Source organism: Scyliorhinus torazame, chromosome 3, assembly GCF_047496885.1.
Source record: "Scyliorhinus torazame isolate Kashiwa2021f chromosome 3, sScyTor2.1, whole genome shotgun sequence".
Lineage (NCBI taxonomy): Eukaryota > Metazoa > Chordata > Chondrichthyes > Carcharhiniformes > Scyliorhinidae > Scyliorhinus > Scyliorhinus torazame.
Genome location: NC_092709.1, coordinates 137,086,335 through 137,102,665, shown reverse-complemented (window position 1 = coordinate 137,102,665; position 16,331 = coordinate 137,086,335). Strand labels below are relative to the sequence as shown.

Sequence of the window (16,331 nt, the reverse complement as noted above, 5' to 3'; positions counted from 1 at the left end):
TCCAGAGGCCGAGGAAATGCCCCCGTCCCCATCAGAGTACCCATCAATGTGGTCACAAATGCACTCGCATCCAACCCCTCCGCACCCTCAGGGAGGCCCAGAATTCGCAGGTTTTGTCTCCTGGACCTGTATTCAAGGTCTTCCAATCTCTCCTGCCATCTCTTATGAAAGGCATCATGCGCCTCCACCACGACGGCCAGACCAAGTAACTCATCTTCGTTATCCGAGACCTTTTTCTCGATCTCCTTGATCGCCTTCTCCTACATCTTCTGGGTCTCAACCATCTTCTCCATTGACGCCTTCATCGGGGCCAGCATCTCCGTTTTTAGGTCTGCAAAACAGCTTCTGAGGAACTCCTGTTGTTCCCGCGACCACTGGGCCCACGCTGCCTGATCCGAGCCGGCCGCCATTTTGTGTTCCCGCGCCCGTTCCACCGGCTTCTCAGCACTCGCTTGCTTCGCCGCCCTACTCCTTGTCGCCTCCATAAACCGATGGGGGGAACTTTTCCAGCGTTGCTTGCCCCGCCAGATTTCACCGAGGAGGAGCTGCTGAAACTGCTAAAAAGGGCCGGTAAGTCCGTTCGCGGCGGGAGCTGCCGAATTCATGACCTACCCTCGCATTGCCGCCACCGGAAGTTGTGAGGTGTGCTCTGTATACCACCTTCAGCTGTATCAGCCCCAACCTAGCGCACGAGGTGGAGGCATTCACTCTCCGGAGCACCTCACACCAGAACCCTCCTCCATATCCTCTCCCAACTCTTCCTCCCACTTTGCTTTGATCCTTTCCAGTGGTGCCTTCTCTTCCAAAATAGCTCTGTAAACCGCCGACACTACCCCCATCTCCAGTCCCCCTGTCGTCAGCACATCCTCCAGCAATGTGGAGGCCGGCTCCACCGGGAAGCTCTGTATCTCCTTTCTGGCAAAATCTTGAACTTGCACGTATCTAAACATTTCCCCCTGCTCCAGCCCATTTTCGCTTCCAGCTCCTTCAATCCTGCAAATCCACCCCTGAGAAACAAATCTTTTAACATAGAACATAGAAAATACAGCACAGAACAGGCCCTTCGGCCCACGATGTTGTGCCGAACCTTTGTCCTAGATTAATCATAGATTATCATTGAATTTACAGTGCAGAAGGAGGCCATTCGGCCCCTTGAGTCTGCACCAGCTCTTGGAAAGAGCACCCTACCCAAACTCAACACCTCCACCCAACACCAAGGGCAATTTGGACATTAAGGGCAATTTATCATTGGCCAATTCACCTAACCCGCACATCTTTGGACTGTGGGAGGAAACCGGAGCACCCGGAGGAAACCCACGCAGACACGGGGAGGACGTGCAGACTCCGCACAGACAATGACCCAAGCTGGAATCGAACCTGGGACCATGGATCTGTGAAGCAATTGTGCTATCCACAATGCTACCATGCTGCCCTTAAGAACAAATAAATCTACACTATATCATTTTCCCGTAATCCATGTACCTATCCAACAGCTGCTTGAAGGTCCCTAATGTTTCCGACTCAACTACTTCCACAGGCAGTGCATTCCATGCCCCCACTACTCTCTGGGTAAAGAACCTACCTCTGATATCCCTCCTATATCTTCCACCTTTCACCTTAAATTTATGTCCCCTTGTAATGGTGTGTTCCAACTGGGGAAAAAGTCTCTGACTGTCTACTCTATCTATTCCCCTGATCATCTTATAAACCTCTATCAAGTCGCCCCTCATCCTTCTCCGCTCTAATGAGAAAAGGCCTAGCACCCTCAACCTTTCCTCGTAAGACCTACTCTCCATTCCAGGCAACATCCTGGTAAATCTTCTTTGCACCTTTTCCAGAGCTTCCACATCCTTCCTAAAATGAGGCGACCAGAACTGTACACAGTACTCCAAATGTGGCCTTACCAAGGTTTTGTACAGCTGCATCATTACCTCATGGCTCTTAAATTCAATCCCTCTGTTAATGAACGCGAGCACACCATAGGCCTTCTTCACAGCTCTATCCACTTGAGTGGCAACTTTCAAAGATGTATGAACATAGACCCCAAGGTCTCTCTGCTCCTCCACAATGCCAAGAACTCTACCGTTAACCCTGTATTCCGCATTCATATTTGTCCTTCCAAAATGGACAACCTCACACTTTTCAGGGTTAAACTCCATCTGCCACTTCTCAGCCCAGCTCTGCATCCTATCTATGTCTCTTTGCAGCCGACAACAGCCCTCCTTACTATCCACAACTCCACCAATCTTCGTATCGTCTGCAAATTTACTGACCCACCCTTCAACTCCCTCATCCAAGTCATTAATGAAAATCACAAACAGCAGAGGACCCAGAACTGATCCCTGCGGTACGCCACTGGTAACTGGGATCCAGGCTGAATATTTGCCATCCACCACCACTCTCTGACTTCTATCGGTTAGCCAGTTCGTTATCCAACTGGCCAAATTTCCCACTATCCCATGCCTCCTTACTTTGTGCAGAAGCCTACCATGGGGAACTTTATCAAATGCCTTACTAAAATCCATGTACACTACATCCACTGCTTTACCTTCATCCACATGCTTGGTCACCTCCTCAAAGAATTCAATAAGATTTGTAAGGCAAGACCTACCCCTCACAAATCCGTGCTGACTATCCCTAATCAAGCAGTGTCTTTCCAGATGCTCAGAAATCCTATCCTTCAGTACCCTTTCCATTACTTTGCCTACCACCGAAGTAAGACTAACTGGCCTGTAATTCCCAGGGTTATCCCTAGTTCCTTTTTTGAACAGGGGCACGACATTCGCCACTCTCCAATCCCCTGGTACCACCCCTGTTGACAGTGAGGACGAAAAGATAATTGCCAACGGCTCTGCAATTTCATCTCTTGCTTCCCATAGAATCCTTGGATATATCCCGTCAGGCCCGGGGGACTTGTCTATCCTCAAGTTTTTCAAAATGCCCAACACATCTTCCTTCCTAACAAGTATTTCCTCGAGCTTACCAATCTGTTTCACACTGTCCTCTCCAACAATATCGCCCCTCTCATTTGTAAATACAGAAGAAAAGTACTCATTCAAGACCTCTCCTATCTCTTCAGACTCAATACACAATCTGTGTTTTAGTGTCTTAATCCCTTCCTCCTCCCCTTTCCGAAAATTTCCATCCCACTTCCCTGGCTCAAATCTGTGGTTCCCCCGAATCGGCATTTCCCTTGACCCTGCCCCACCCGAAGTGCTGGCGAAACTGCCTCCAAATTCTCAATGAAGCTATTATTACCGGACTCCCCAAGTATTTCCCCGGGGCCATCGGGAGCAGCGCTGTTGCTAGTGCTTTCAATCCCGACCCCCTGACCCATGTACCATGTTAAACTATATCAAACTCAGCCTTGTACACGAGGAGATAAAATTGACGCTATGCAGGACCTCGCTTCACAGCACCAAATTGATTCCATATTCTCAAGGAGGCTATTACCATTGGGCTCGAAGAGAACCTAGGCAAAGAGAACAGGAGAGGAGCTCAAACCTATTCAAGAAGCCTTCTCAATCTGCCCTTATAACGACCACAGATCTTTAAACCACCCCCACATTTTCTCAATGTTTGCAACCCAGTAATAATACATAAAATTAGATAGTGCCCCCCCCCCCCCCCAAACTGTCTATCCCTCTGCAAGAAAGTACTTCAAACCTGGGGGATCTTACCTGCCCAAACAAAAGTCAAAATTAACTTGTTGACCCTACGAAAGATAGATTTAGGAAGAAATACCGGGAGACATTGAAATGCAAACGAGAAACTCGGAAGAATGTTCATTGTAACCGTCTGAATTCGGTTTCACAGCTTTAAGAAGGAACGGGCACTAAAGTGGGCCAAGGAACACGGTCTGGAAATGGGAAGGTAACTGCCTCAGGATATACCAAAACATTGGAGCTGAGCTGGCGAGGAAGCAGGCAGCCTTTAACAAGGCCAAGGCTACCATATACAATCGGGAGTTCGGTTCAGGGCAATGTACCAGGCGAGGCGCCGTGACCTACGAGTCGAAAGACCAGTATTTTGATGGGCCGGAGGACACAGATGCCTTTAATGAGCTTTTTGTTTTGTTTTGTTGGTGTTGGCTGGGACAGAGTACTGTTCAATTTTGATAGATCAATATGTGCATTTGGAAGGGGTTTGGTTTACCGACAGGGTTTACAGACTTTTCTATTTTTCCTTTTGGTGGATAGGTATCAAAGCTTTGACAAAGAGTCATCAAGACTCAAAATGTTAGCTTCTTTTTCTGCCCACAGACCTGCTGAGATTGTCCAGTCGTTTCGTGTTTTGTTTCAGATTCCAGTATCTGCAGTAATTTACTTTTATGTTCAACGATTCCTTGTCCTGGGGTTCGTTGCCCCACATGCTATCGCAGGCTTCTGTCTCTCTTTTACTGAAGGACATGGACCCCACAGAATATGGGTCATATTGACCCACATCGCTATTAAATGAGGTGCCAAACCACTGGCCAAGGTGTTGGCGTTACGACTGGAGCCCTGTCGTAATAGTAGCAGAGATGTGGAGGAACAGATTGGGAAACAGATTTTGGAAAGGTGCAGAAGTCATAGGGTAGTAGTCATGGGCGACTTTAACTTCCCAAATATTGAGTGGAAACTCTTTAGATCAAATAGTTTGGATGGGGTGGTGTTTGTGCAGTGTGTCCAGGAAGCTTTTCTAACGCAGTATGTAGATTGTCCGACCAGAGGAGGGGCAATATTGGATTTAGTACTGGGTAATGAGCCAGGGCAAGTGATAGATTTGTTAGTGGGGGAGCATTTTGGAGATAGTGACCACAATTCTGTGACTTTCACTTTAGTAATGGAGAGGGATAGGTACGTGCAACAGGGCAAGGTTTACAATTGGGGGAAGGGTAAATACGATGTTGTCAGACAAGAATTGAAGTGCATAAGTTGGGAACATAGGCTGGCAGGGAAGGACACAAGTGAAATGTGGAACTTGTTCAAGGAACAGGTGCTACGTGTCCTTGATATGTATGTCCCTGTCAGGCAGGGAAGAGATGGTCGAGTGAGGGAACCATGGTTGACAAGAGAGGTTGAATGTCTTGTTAAGAGGAAAAAGGTGACTTATGTAAGGCTGAGGAAACAAGGTTCAGACAGGGCATTGGAGGGATACAAGATAGCCAGGAGGGAACTGAAGAAAGGGATTAGGAGAGCTAAGAGAGGGCATGAACAATCTTTGGCGGGTAGGATCAAGGAAAACCCCAAGGCCTTTTACACATATGTGAGAAATATGAGAATGACTAGAGCGAGGGTAGGTCCGATCAAGGACAGTAGCGGGAGGTTGTGTATTGAGTCTGAAGAGATAGGAGAGGTCTTGAACGAGTACTTTTCTTCTGTATTTACAAATGAGAGGGGCGATATTGTTGGAGGACAGTGTGAAACAGATTGGTAAGCTCGAGGAAATACTTGTTAGGAAGGAAGATGTGTTGGGCATTTTGAAAAACTTGAGGATAGACAAGTCCCCCGGGCCTGACGGGATATATCCAAGGATTCTATGGGAAGCAAGAGATGAAATTGCAGAGCCGTTGGCAATGATCTTTTCGTCCTCACTGTCAATAGGGGTGGTACCAGGGGATTGGAGAGTGGCGAATGTCGTGCCCCTGTTCAAAAAAGGGACTAGGGATAACCCTGGGAATTACAGGCCAGTTAGTCTTACTTTGGTGGTAGGCAAAGTAATGGAAAGGGTACTGAAGGATAGGATTTCTGAGCATCTGGAAAGACACTGCTTGATTAGGGATAGTCAGCACGGATTTGAGAGGGGTAGGTCTTGCCTTACAAATCTTATTGAATTCTTTGAGGAGGTGACCAAGCATGTGGATGAAGGTAAAGCAGTGGATGTAGTGTACATGGATTTTAGTAAGGCATTTGATAAAGTTCCCCATGGTAGGCTTATGCAGAAAGTAAGGAGGCATGGGATAGTGGGAAATTTGGCCAGTTGGATAACGAACTGGCTAACCGATAGAAGTCAGAGAGTGGTGGTGGATGGCAAATATTCAGCCTGGATCCCAGTTACCAGTGGCGTACCGCAGGGATCAGTTCTGGGTCCTCTGCTGTTTGTGATTTTCATTAATGACTTGGATGAGGGAGTTGAAGGGTGGGTCAGTAAATTTGCAGACGATACGAAGATTGGTGGAGTTGTGGATAGTAAGGAGGGCTGTTGTCGGCTGCAAAGAGACATAGATAGGATGCAGAGCTGGGCTGAGAAGTGGCAGATGGAGTTTAACCCTGAAAAGTGTGAGGTTGTCCATTTTGGAAGGACAAATATGAATGCGGAATACAGGGTTAACGGTACAGTTCTTGGCAATGTGGAGGAGCAGAGAGATCTTGGGGTCTATGTTCATACATCTTTGAAAGTTGCTACTCAAGTGGATAGAGCTGTGAAGAAGGCTTATGGTGTGCTCGCGTTCATTAACAGAGGGATTGAATTTAAGAGCCGTGAGGTGATGATGCAGCTGTACAAAACTTTGGTAAGGCCACATTTGGAGTACTGTGTACAGTTCTGGTCGCCTCATTTTAGGAAGGATGTGGAAGCTTTGGAAAAGGTGCAAAGAAGATTTACCAGGATGTTGCCTGGAATGGAGAGTAGGTCTTACGAGGAAAGGTTGAGGGTGCTAGGCCTTTTCTCTAATGAGATTACTAGAACAGAGAAGGATGAGGGGCGACTTGATAGAGGTTTATAAGATGATCAGGGGAATAGATAGAGTAGACAGTCAGAGACTTTTTCCCCGGGTGGAACAAACCATTACAAGGGGACATAAATTTAAGGTGAAAGGTGGAAGATATAGGAGGGATATCAGAGGTAGGTTCTTTACCCAGAGAGTAGTGGGGGCATGGAATGCACTGCCTGTGGAAGTAGTTGAGTCGGAAACATTAGGGACCTTCAAGCAGCTATTGGATAGGTACATGGATTACGGTTAAATGATATAGTGTAGATTTATTTGTTCTCAAGGGCAGCACAGTAGCATTGTGGATAGCACAATTGCTTCACAGCTCCAGGGTCCCAGGTTCGATTCCGGCTTGGGTCACTGTCTGTGCGGAGTCTGCACGTCCTCCCCGTGTCTGCGTGGGTTTCCTCCGGGTGCTCCGGTTTCCTCCCACAATCCAAAGATGTGCGGGTTAGGTGAATTGGCCAATGATAAATTGCCCTTAATGTCCAAATTGCCCTTGGTGTTGGGTGGAGGTGTTGAGTTTGGGTGGGGTGCTCTTTCCGGGGGCCGGTGCAGACTCGGGGGGCCGAATGGCCTCCTTCTGCACTGTAAATTCAATGATAACCTATGATTAATCTAGGACAAAGGTTCGGCACAACATCGTGGGCCGAAGGGCCTGTTCTGTGCTGTATTTTCTATGTTCTATGTTCTATGTCTCTTGGAGGTAATTGCAGAAGACCAGACAGGCTTTGTTAAGGGTCGGCAGTTGTCGGCCAATATTCAATGGATGTTGAATATTGTTCTTTCTCCTCTCCCATGCCCGAGCAAGAGGTGAGTTTATACTTGGATGCGGAGAAGGTGTTTGATAAGGTGGAGTGGGGGTATCTTTTTGGGAGGTTTGGTTTGGGGCATAGATTCATCTTGTGTGTTTGGCTATTGTATAGGGCACCCACGGCAAGTGTCCATTCTAATGCCTTGAGTTCAGAGTATTTTTTGTTGAACAGGGGTACGAGACAGGTGTCCACTGTCTCCACTCGTTTGCTTTAGCAATTGGGCCTTTGGCCATCGCGTTTCGTTCTACCGGTCAGTGGAGGGGGATAAGGTGGGGGGGGGGGGGGTGGGTTTGAACATAGGGTGTCTTCTTAAATAGACAGCCTGCTGCTTTATAATAGTCTCCACCATGGATGAAATAATGAAGCTACTGATCTCGGCTTACAAGTTGAATCTGGAGAGGAGTGAGTACTTTCCAGTTAATCCCCTGGTGAGGAGAGCCAATCTGTTCGTCCTGCCAGGTCTAGCTTCCGCTATTAGGGTATCCTGGGCCCTGCTCCATAATTGAACTACACTAGTCTGGTGAGTAAGTCAGACTTGTAAAAGTGGGTTGGCCTTCCCCCGTCTTCATGGGCAGAGTCCAGACTATCAAATTTGAATATCCTCCCAAGATTTTTATTTATTTTTCAGTGTCGCCGCACTTTTCTCCCCAAATCCTCTTTTGTTAGCATCAAGATGTTATTAGCTTCCTTTATATGGGTGGGTAAGAGCCCAAGGATTCGTAGGATATTTCTTCAAATGGACAGACAGTTGGAGGGTCTAATGTTGCCCAATTTGCTATTTTGTTATTGGACGGCCAAAATTGAGAAGGCTTTGGGTTGGTTCAGTGCTCCAACTGCCATTTGGGAGCGAATGGAGGCGAGCTTGTGCCGGGCCTCTAGTCTGGGTGCGCTTGTGACGAAGTATTCTCCAAATTGATGGTTGTCTCCTCTGTAAGGATATGGAAGTAATTTGGGCTTAGATCCATGTTGTCACTGGCCCCTAACTGTGATAACCATCTATTTCTGCCGTTGAGCTTAGACTCGACGTTTAGGTTGTTGGGGAGGGAGAAGGGTCTTGAGAGATTTGGAGATCTATTCGTGGAGGGACTGTTTGCAAGTCTGGAGGAGCTGTTGACAAAGCTTTGACTCGCTGGAATGGATTTGTTCATATAGCTCCAGATCCGCAATTTAGTGCGAAAGTCTTTTCCATCATTTCCCATGGCACCACCCACATCTCTGCTGAGGAGAATTCGATCTTTAGCAGAATCTGGAGGGGGGAGTATTTCAGGTATCTTTGGGCAGATCACGCCAGTGGATTCTACCCTGGTGGAAGGGGTGAAGGTGAAATGGGAGGGGGAACTGGGACATATTTTGGATGACGAAGCGTGGAGTGAAGCCTTTCACAGGGTAAACTCCACGTCCTCCTTTACACAGTTCGGCGTGAGCTAGCTTAAGGTGATACATAGGGCTCACCTAACTAAGTTTCTTTCCGGGGTAGAAGGCAAGTATGAACGGTGTGCTCGGGGGCCGGCTAATCACACCAATGTATTCTGATCATGACACAAGCTGGTAAGCTTTTGGGCTTCCTTCTTTAGCACCATGCTGGCGATTCTTTTTAAAAAAAAAAAATGTAAAATACCCAATTATTTTAATAAGAAGTGCTGTACTGTTAACGGTGTCATCTTTCAAATGAAACATGAAACTGAGGCCCAGTTTGCCCTGTCAGGTGAATGTAAAAGATTCCATGGCTCTATTTCGAATAACAGGAGAGTTATCTTCAATTCAGCATCACAAAGCAGATTATCTGGTCATGACCACATTCTGGGAGCTTGTTGCGCATGCATTGCTTGCCACATATCCTATATTACATCAATAACTGTTTTGCAAGTACTATTGACATTAAAGTGCTTTGGGACCTTCTGAGGCTACGGAAGGTGCTTAATAATGCAAGCCTTTTGTTTTGTTTATTCCTTTAGTAACATAGGAATTTTGATCTTTATTCATTTTGCAATTCCTTTCAGTTCATCTTCTATCATCCAGATAACTGCAATGACACAATAAGGGGGCTGTTCACTAATCCTGGTAATTGATGTCAATTAGGCTATAACAGACAAAAGGATGGGGCAAGCAAACACCCCAGTTTTGAAAAGCTGTGAGAGCCTTAGGTGCAAAGCCACCTGTGCCTCCCTAGTATGCTTCAATCATATGTTATTCAAATTACTCATACACACTGTATCCCCAAAATATTATTTTCTGAAAAAAGGAATTGGTATTTGTGACAAATTGAGGATTATATATATTGGGCAATTAAAGGGTAAAAAGCCTGGGGTGAAGAGTGTGTGGTCATGTTTGCAGGGCCTGGGAGATTTTAGGAACTAGAAGGTGAAATTCACCAGAGGAATGTGTTTTTCAGCCTGGGCGAATTTGACTGGAGAGCACACTGGAGAGTTATGTTGTTTTTCAACTTGGGAAGTGATGTCAGTGGAGCTAAGGAATTCAGAGACATTTTGAGAAAGCTTTGGAGAAGAGGTGAAGTCTGATCTGGCAACCCTTGTTTTGACCACAAGTAAAGGCAGTTTTCCCTCCCAGTAGGATAGGATTTTAAAAAAAGAGTAATAATAGTCAAAGCAGAGCAGTCTTATATGAAGACAAGGAAGAGGCTGAAACAACCCAGTTGAAACAGCTATTTGAAAATATTCAGCCAGAGTCTGAAGGGGTTCTAACAAGAGGCAAACAAGAGCCAAAATGTGTTCTGTAAAGCAAGTATTACTCTATACCATGCTGATTTTAAGCTGGATTGAGAGCTGCATGTTTCTTTTCTTGCTATTTAATGGCGAATTGAGTAGGATTGTTTAAGGGGTAATTTTAAGCTATTATTTTTGGTTGTGAAGTAAAAGAGTTTAATATTCATAGTATTCATAATACAGTTTTGTTCTAAAAATACCAAATCCCTATTTCTTTGTGCAATCACTCCTAGAGCGAATCATTCTTTCCACAGTCTTACAAAATAAACTAAAATATCGGGGTTTTGGTCCAGTATCCGAGCCACTGTTGGTCTGGGATCATAATAAATTTGAATGAATTAATAGGATTTATTTCCTTCATCTCCCTAAAAAACTATTCCTAGATTTTTCACTAACACTGAAATCATGGGCACGATTCAGCGGCCTGGTCGCGCTCGACTTGGTGTCAGGACGAGGTCGCTAAATATCTCGAGGCCTATCACGCGATTTGCGGCGTTCAAAATGTGGCACGAGATTCAACGGAATCTTGCAAGGCGTCATGATCTGGATCTCGCTCTCACTAGATGAGATCCAGGTGCGCATACTTAAGTGAGCCTTATGCGCCTGGAAGACCACACCAAGGCGTCATTTAGTACTGGTCCCAGGCCATTGGAAACCCATGGGTAGTCAGGGACAGGGCAGGGCGGTGCCCTGGCACTCTCCGTGGTACCTGGGCACCATGGCACTGCCAGGGTGCCAGTTTGGCACTGCAATACATTGGGCATGGTGGGAGCCTGAAATAGGAGGGGTGAGGGGGGTTTGGCAGCCTTCTAAAATGGCATCCCGATCTGTGAGGAGCCTGCTGGCAAGCTGAAATCCTTTTATGTGCAGGCTCCCCGAGGCCCCAAAAAAAAGGCTGCCAAGAAACATCTCGCTAAATGCGCCGTTCAGCGGACCTTAACTCTCTTCCGCTGAATCACGCCCAATATTCTAACAGATTAGTTTTGAATTTATTTGCCTTTGTGCATTCACCATTTTCACTTGTTCTACTGTCCTGAATATGGTGAAATATCTCACCATAGTCTACATTATCTAATTCCTTTAGTTACTAAAATCAGAAATCACATCACCTCTCAACCTTCCATTTTCAAGCATGAATCTGCTCAATACATAATCACTCCTAACAATAGCATCATTCAATCATTCTAGTATTATAATATTTTACATCTTTACAACAGCTGAAATATTCTTGTATTCATGATCAGAACATTTTCAAAATGTAATGGCACAAATGATTTGGCAAATGACAGGCTCACCTCAATATTTTAGCTCAAAAATAACCTTGTAATATATCTCAACATTTGATTTGCTTTATTCATCGTCACAAAGCTGTTACAATAGCATCGGTTTATTGTGCACATAGGATTCCACTTTATCCAAAACAGTGTTATTCTAGCATCTGACAATCATCATGTAATGAGGTTGAAATAGTGCACCGAAAGTACAATGTGATTCAGTACTCCATTTCATGCTTTTTTCATTGAGCAGAGACTGCTAATTGCCTTTTTTTTTTGAAGTATAAAATGGACATAAGAAAAACCTTTACTTGGGCACATGGTATTGATTGTAAATGCTGGATTTCTGTTGCATATAATGAAAAAATAACAATACACATTTGTTAACAATGATTTCCCTATAATCAGTATTGGCCAAAATTCAAGCTGCAGCTTATTTTAGAACAGCAGGTGCCAAGACTGTCTTCAGACGTGTAATTGGATTGGAAAGGGAGGAATCACCTGGACAAGATTTGAAGCGTGTCATTAGGCTGAACTTCATGCAGCTCTGTGGAGTGATGATGGATAGGCCCAGAGAATCACACAGGAGGCTGCACATCTGACTCCAGACAGCATTAACTGTGCGGCAGCAAGGACCCAACGCAAGGAGCTCGCCCGTTAGCAGCGATAACAATTAAAATAGTTAATGGCCCACTTAAATCTAATTAGCATGCAATTCTCCAGGATTTAACACTGCTTCTTGAATTTAATGGAAGTCACACTGGTCTCCAGTGCCCTCAGTAGCCCACCCAGCGAAGGCTGGCAACTTTTAAGTTGCTGTCATGTTGGATCTCTGAGGCAGCCACTCACTGCAGCATAAAGGAGATCACCAACATACTGTTTAAGGGGCTGCAAAGTATATCAGATAATGGACAGATAAGGCCAGCCCTAATGAAATTCGCTGCATGGCCAACTTTCTGCATGTTCAGGGCATAATTGACTGTATCACAAAAGTACCATCAGAACAGCCAGCGGCTTTTATATTAGGAAGAATTTAGGCAGCACGGTGGTGCAGTGGTGAGCACTGCTGCCACACGGTGCCGAGGTCCCAGGTTCGATCCCGGTTCTGGGTCACTGTCCGTGTGAAGTTTGCACATTCTCCCTGCGTCTGTGTGGGTTTCGCCCCCACAACCCAAAGATGTGCAGGGTAGGTGGATTGACCACACTAAATTGCCCCTTAATTGGAAAAAATGAATTGGTAATTTAAATTTATTTTAAAAAATATTAGGAAGAATTTCTATTCACTCAATGCACAAAGAGTAACTACAGGAAGTGAATAATGCAGGTGTGTGCACTCTGTCTCTTGGAAGTCAAAGGACTCTCACAATGAGTCAAGGAAACCACTTATAATTTGCTAGCTTTCACTGGGTGGGTTACTGAAAGCACGGGTGATGCAGAAATGAGGTATAATGGTAATCAGCAAATCAAGGGCCACAATAGAAAAGGTCATCAGTTTTCTAAGATGTGCTTCTGATACCTTGATCAGTCTGAGCATGCTCTGCAATATGACCCAGCGAGGAATTCACAGATCCTCACCCTGTGCTGTGCACTACACAACCTGGCAATGCAAAGGGGCAAGAACATCCACCTGAAGGAAGAAGTGGAGGCACAAGCTACATCTGATGAGGAGGACAGGGATGTGGAAATAGAAAATGAAGGGGGTCCAGAGCTTCAATCTGCTGCCAATGAAAGTATCTGTTTCCAACGCCCTGGTCTCCAATGAGGTTAGCTGCACACAATTTTTACTCTATGACACATGTCCTTACAATAAAGCCCTCACATTGATCTTCCGCAGTTAAAGTGATACATATATCTCAAATGGCGAGCCAGTTCAGAATATCCCTTGATTACAAGTGGATGGGTTTTCATACTTTACAATAGTTCAAATGCATTAAGGACCTGATAATCTACTGAAAAATATGGGGCAAGCTGTCATCGATAAATTGGGTCATAAACTGACTACACAATTTCCACTGTATTGACTGTTAAACCCAAGAACAAGTACGCATTTGGTAATTTTAATGATCTAGTTGCTTGATGCCAAGTTCAAACCTACCACTCATCTGCACAATAGCAGACAGATATACAAGGACTGAACACCACCCACCAATCTAGGTAGTCTCTGATTTCTAAAAACAATTATTTGTTATTATACAGAGGACTAATTGCTAAAATTACTTTGCTAATTTCTGTGTTCAGTGGGACCAAGGAAGTCAGTAGTGTAAAATGAAACCCTTTCAAATTGGATTGAGGGCCAGATTGAAGCATTTCCGCAGGGCAGGTCATAACGTTTTGCCATTTGACAGAGAGCAAGGACAGGATAAAAGTGGGTTATGAGGTGGGATCATAATTTGAATTCTCATATTTCCTTTGGTGTCATATTTAATTAATAACTATCGCTTTCATATTATAAGGATAGAAAAAGAGAACATATTTCTCTTTAATAATAGACTTCTGCTGTCTGATATAAATTTTAGAAATTTCTCATTAATCAGGTCTAAATCGGAACAGGTAGTAACCACTGCATATACAACATTGTCTCGGTTTTCTTCAACAATGTGTTAGCTTCAACCTCATAATAGCATCCTGACAGCACTACACCAAGGTGAACTTGTCCACTTTCCACATGATTCTTATGACCTCTGACTAAGGCTGCCAATTTTAGAATTAATCAAATTTGCCAGTACTTTTGTGCTGAATCTGCATCCGTCAGGAACTGGGATCAGATGGTTCAACTTATTTTACTTAGAAGTCTTGGTGTTGGCAGAAAAATTCCTTTCTGTTTTAATCTTAAACCAAGGTCCCAGACTAGCTCCCAATTCAATCATCTAAATGCAGTTGGTCATTTATTGAAGAAAACATTTTTAAACGTGTAGCATTTTCCTACTTAAGTTAATAACTACAAAATAAATATTGCATACACACCATGTAAAACTGCAGTCGGTAATGTTTCTTCACTAAACTCAGTACAAACATGCAGAAGCCTGAAAAGTGACAGCAAGAAATATATTAGCCGTTTCAATACTCAACAAAAAAAATATACAACTGAATTATGGTGAATGCTATTCTAATACAGCATCTCATGCAACTCTTTCAGGCAAATTTTATAACTTTACTACTCATTATCTCATTATTAGTGGTCAATCATTTTTTTAAAGAATATATTTAATTGAGGCATTTATAATTTTAACACTTCCCGACAATAACATCCAACAGAACCCACAATGAAAATAACCATCAACTACCCCAAACACAAACCCCAACCAACATGGCTTATAATGTCACACTGCCAGTCCTACCTGGCCCTCCCGCCATTGGTTTTCCTACCCTTACTCGTCACTTCCATGCTTCCCCTACCATCCCCCCTCCCCTCCCCCCCCTCCCGCTGACAGTCTAATTTTTCTCGAAGAAGTCGATGAATGGCTGCCACCTCCAGGCAAACCCCTGTAATGAGCCCCTCAAGGCGAATTTAATTTTATCAAGCCTGAGAAACCCCGCCATGTCACTAACCCAAACCCCTGGCCTCGAGGGCTCTGAGTCCCTCCAACCCAGTAAAATCCGTCTCCGGGCCACCTGGGAAGCAAAGGCCAAAACATCGGCCTTTCTCACCCCCTGGGATCCCGGGTCTTCAGACACTCCAAAGATTACCACCGCTGGACTCGGCACCACCCTCCCTTGCAGGACCTCTGACATGATTTCCGCGAATCCCTGCCAAAAGCCCCTCAGTCTCGGCCACACCCAGAATATGCGTACATGATTCGCAGGACTTCCCCCACGTTGCCTACACCCGTCCTCCACCTCCTCGAACAACCCTGCTCATCTAGGCCACAGTCATATGAGATTAGTGGTCAATCTTAACCTAATACCCAACTGTAATAAAGTAGCTCACTGCCTAAAAAACCTTTATTGGAAAAGTTAATTTAGTAACTAAAATGTTAACATTATTTTCTTTACAGAACATAACAGGATAAAATATACTAATCCCCTCAGAATGATTATGGGGAAGATAGTTATTGATGTCGTCCATTGTGATCATAAATTGCAATGGAAATCTCTCTTTGCACTCCCTGAGCAAATTCTAAGATCAAGTTCTATTATTTAAATTCAGCAATTACATCATAAATTGTTTGTTCAGCAATGTGACCACAATAGACAAAAAAGGAACCAAAACTTAATTTAATAAACGCATTTAGACACCAATATTTTGTGGAATGGAATTTTGAGTTCAGGTGCAACTTTACAACAGCAAATCTGCAATCTCAGTTGTGCTTTCAGGTGAAGATGCTCATTAGGGGCTTGTGTTTTCTCTACAGTGAAGGAGGACGGAAAGAGGAAAATAGACAAACTATAAAGCACCAAACTCCGCTAGGCCCATTTAATTTTGAAACGTTGCTCTGCAGTTTCAGGTGCGACTCATGGTCATGTGCCAGCCTGGGCATCTGCAGAACCCATGGAGGCCTCTTGCGGAACCCCAGGCCTCTGTGGAATCCAGTTTGGGAACCTTCGACTTGAGGGATTGTGCTCTAGAACTTAAATACTTCTACATGATGTACAGAAGTCAACTAAAGTACATTAAATCAAAGGTTTTTGATTTTCCGGGTGGCACGTTAGCAGTGGTTAGCACTGTGGCTTCACAACTCCAGGGTCCTGGGTTTGATTCCCAGTTTAGGTCACTGTCTGTGCGGAGTCTGCGTATTCTCCCTGTGTCTGCGTGGATTTCCTCCGGGTGCTCCGGTTTCCTCCCACAATCCAATGATGTGCAGGTCAGGTGCATTGGCCATGTTAGATT

General features: G+C 44.7%; 1 protein-coding gene across 1 annotated transcript in view; it reads right to left on the bottom strand.

The window, feature by feature from the left end:
- cds1 (CDP-diacylglycerol synthase (phosphatidate cytidylyltransferase) 1) overlaps window positions 1–16,331 on the bottom strand; it is a 165,170-nt gene that overhangs the window by 45,300 nt on the left and 103,539 nt on the right. The window contains exon 6 of the mRNA XM_072496250.1: window positions 14,468–14,526. Coding sequence (XP_072352351.1) covers window positions 14,468–14,526 — 59 coding nt within the window. The remainder of the gene's footprint in view (window positions 1–14,467; window positions 14,527–16,331) is intronic.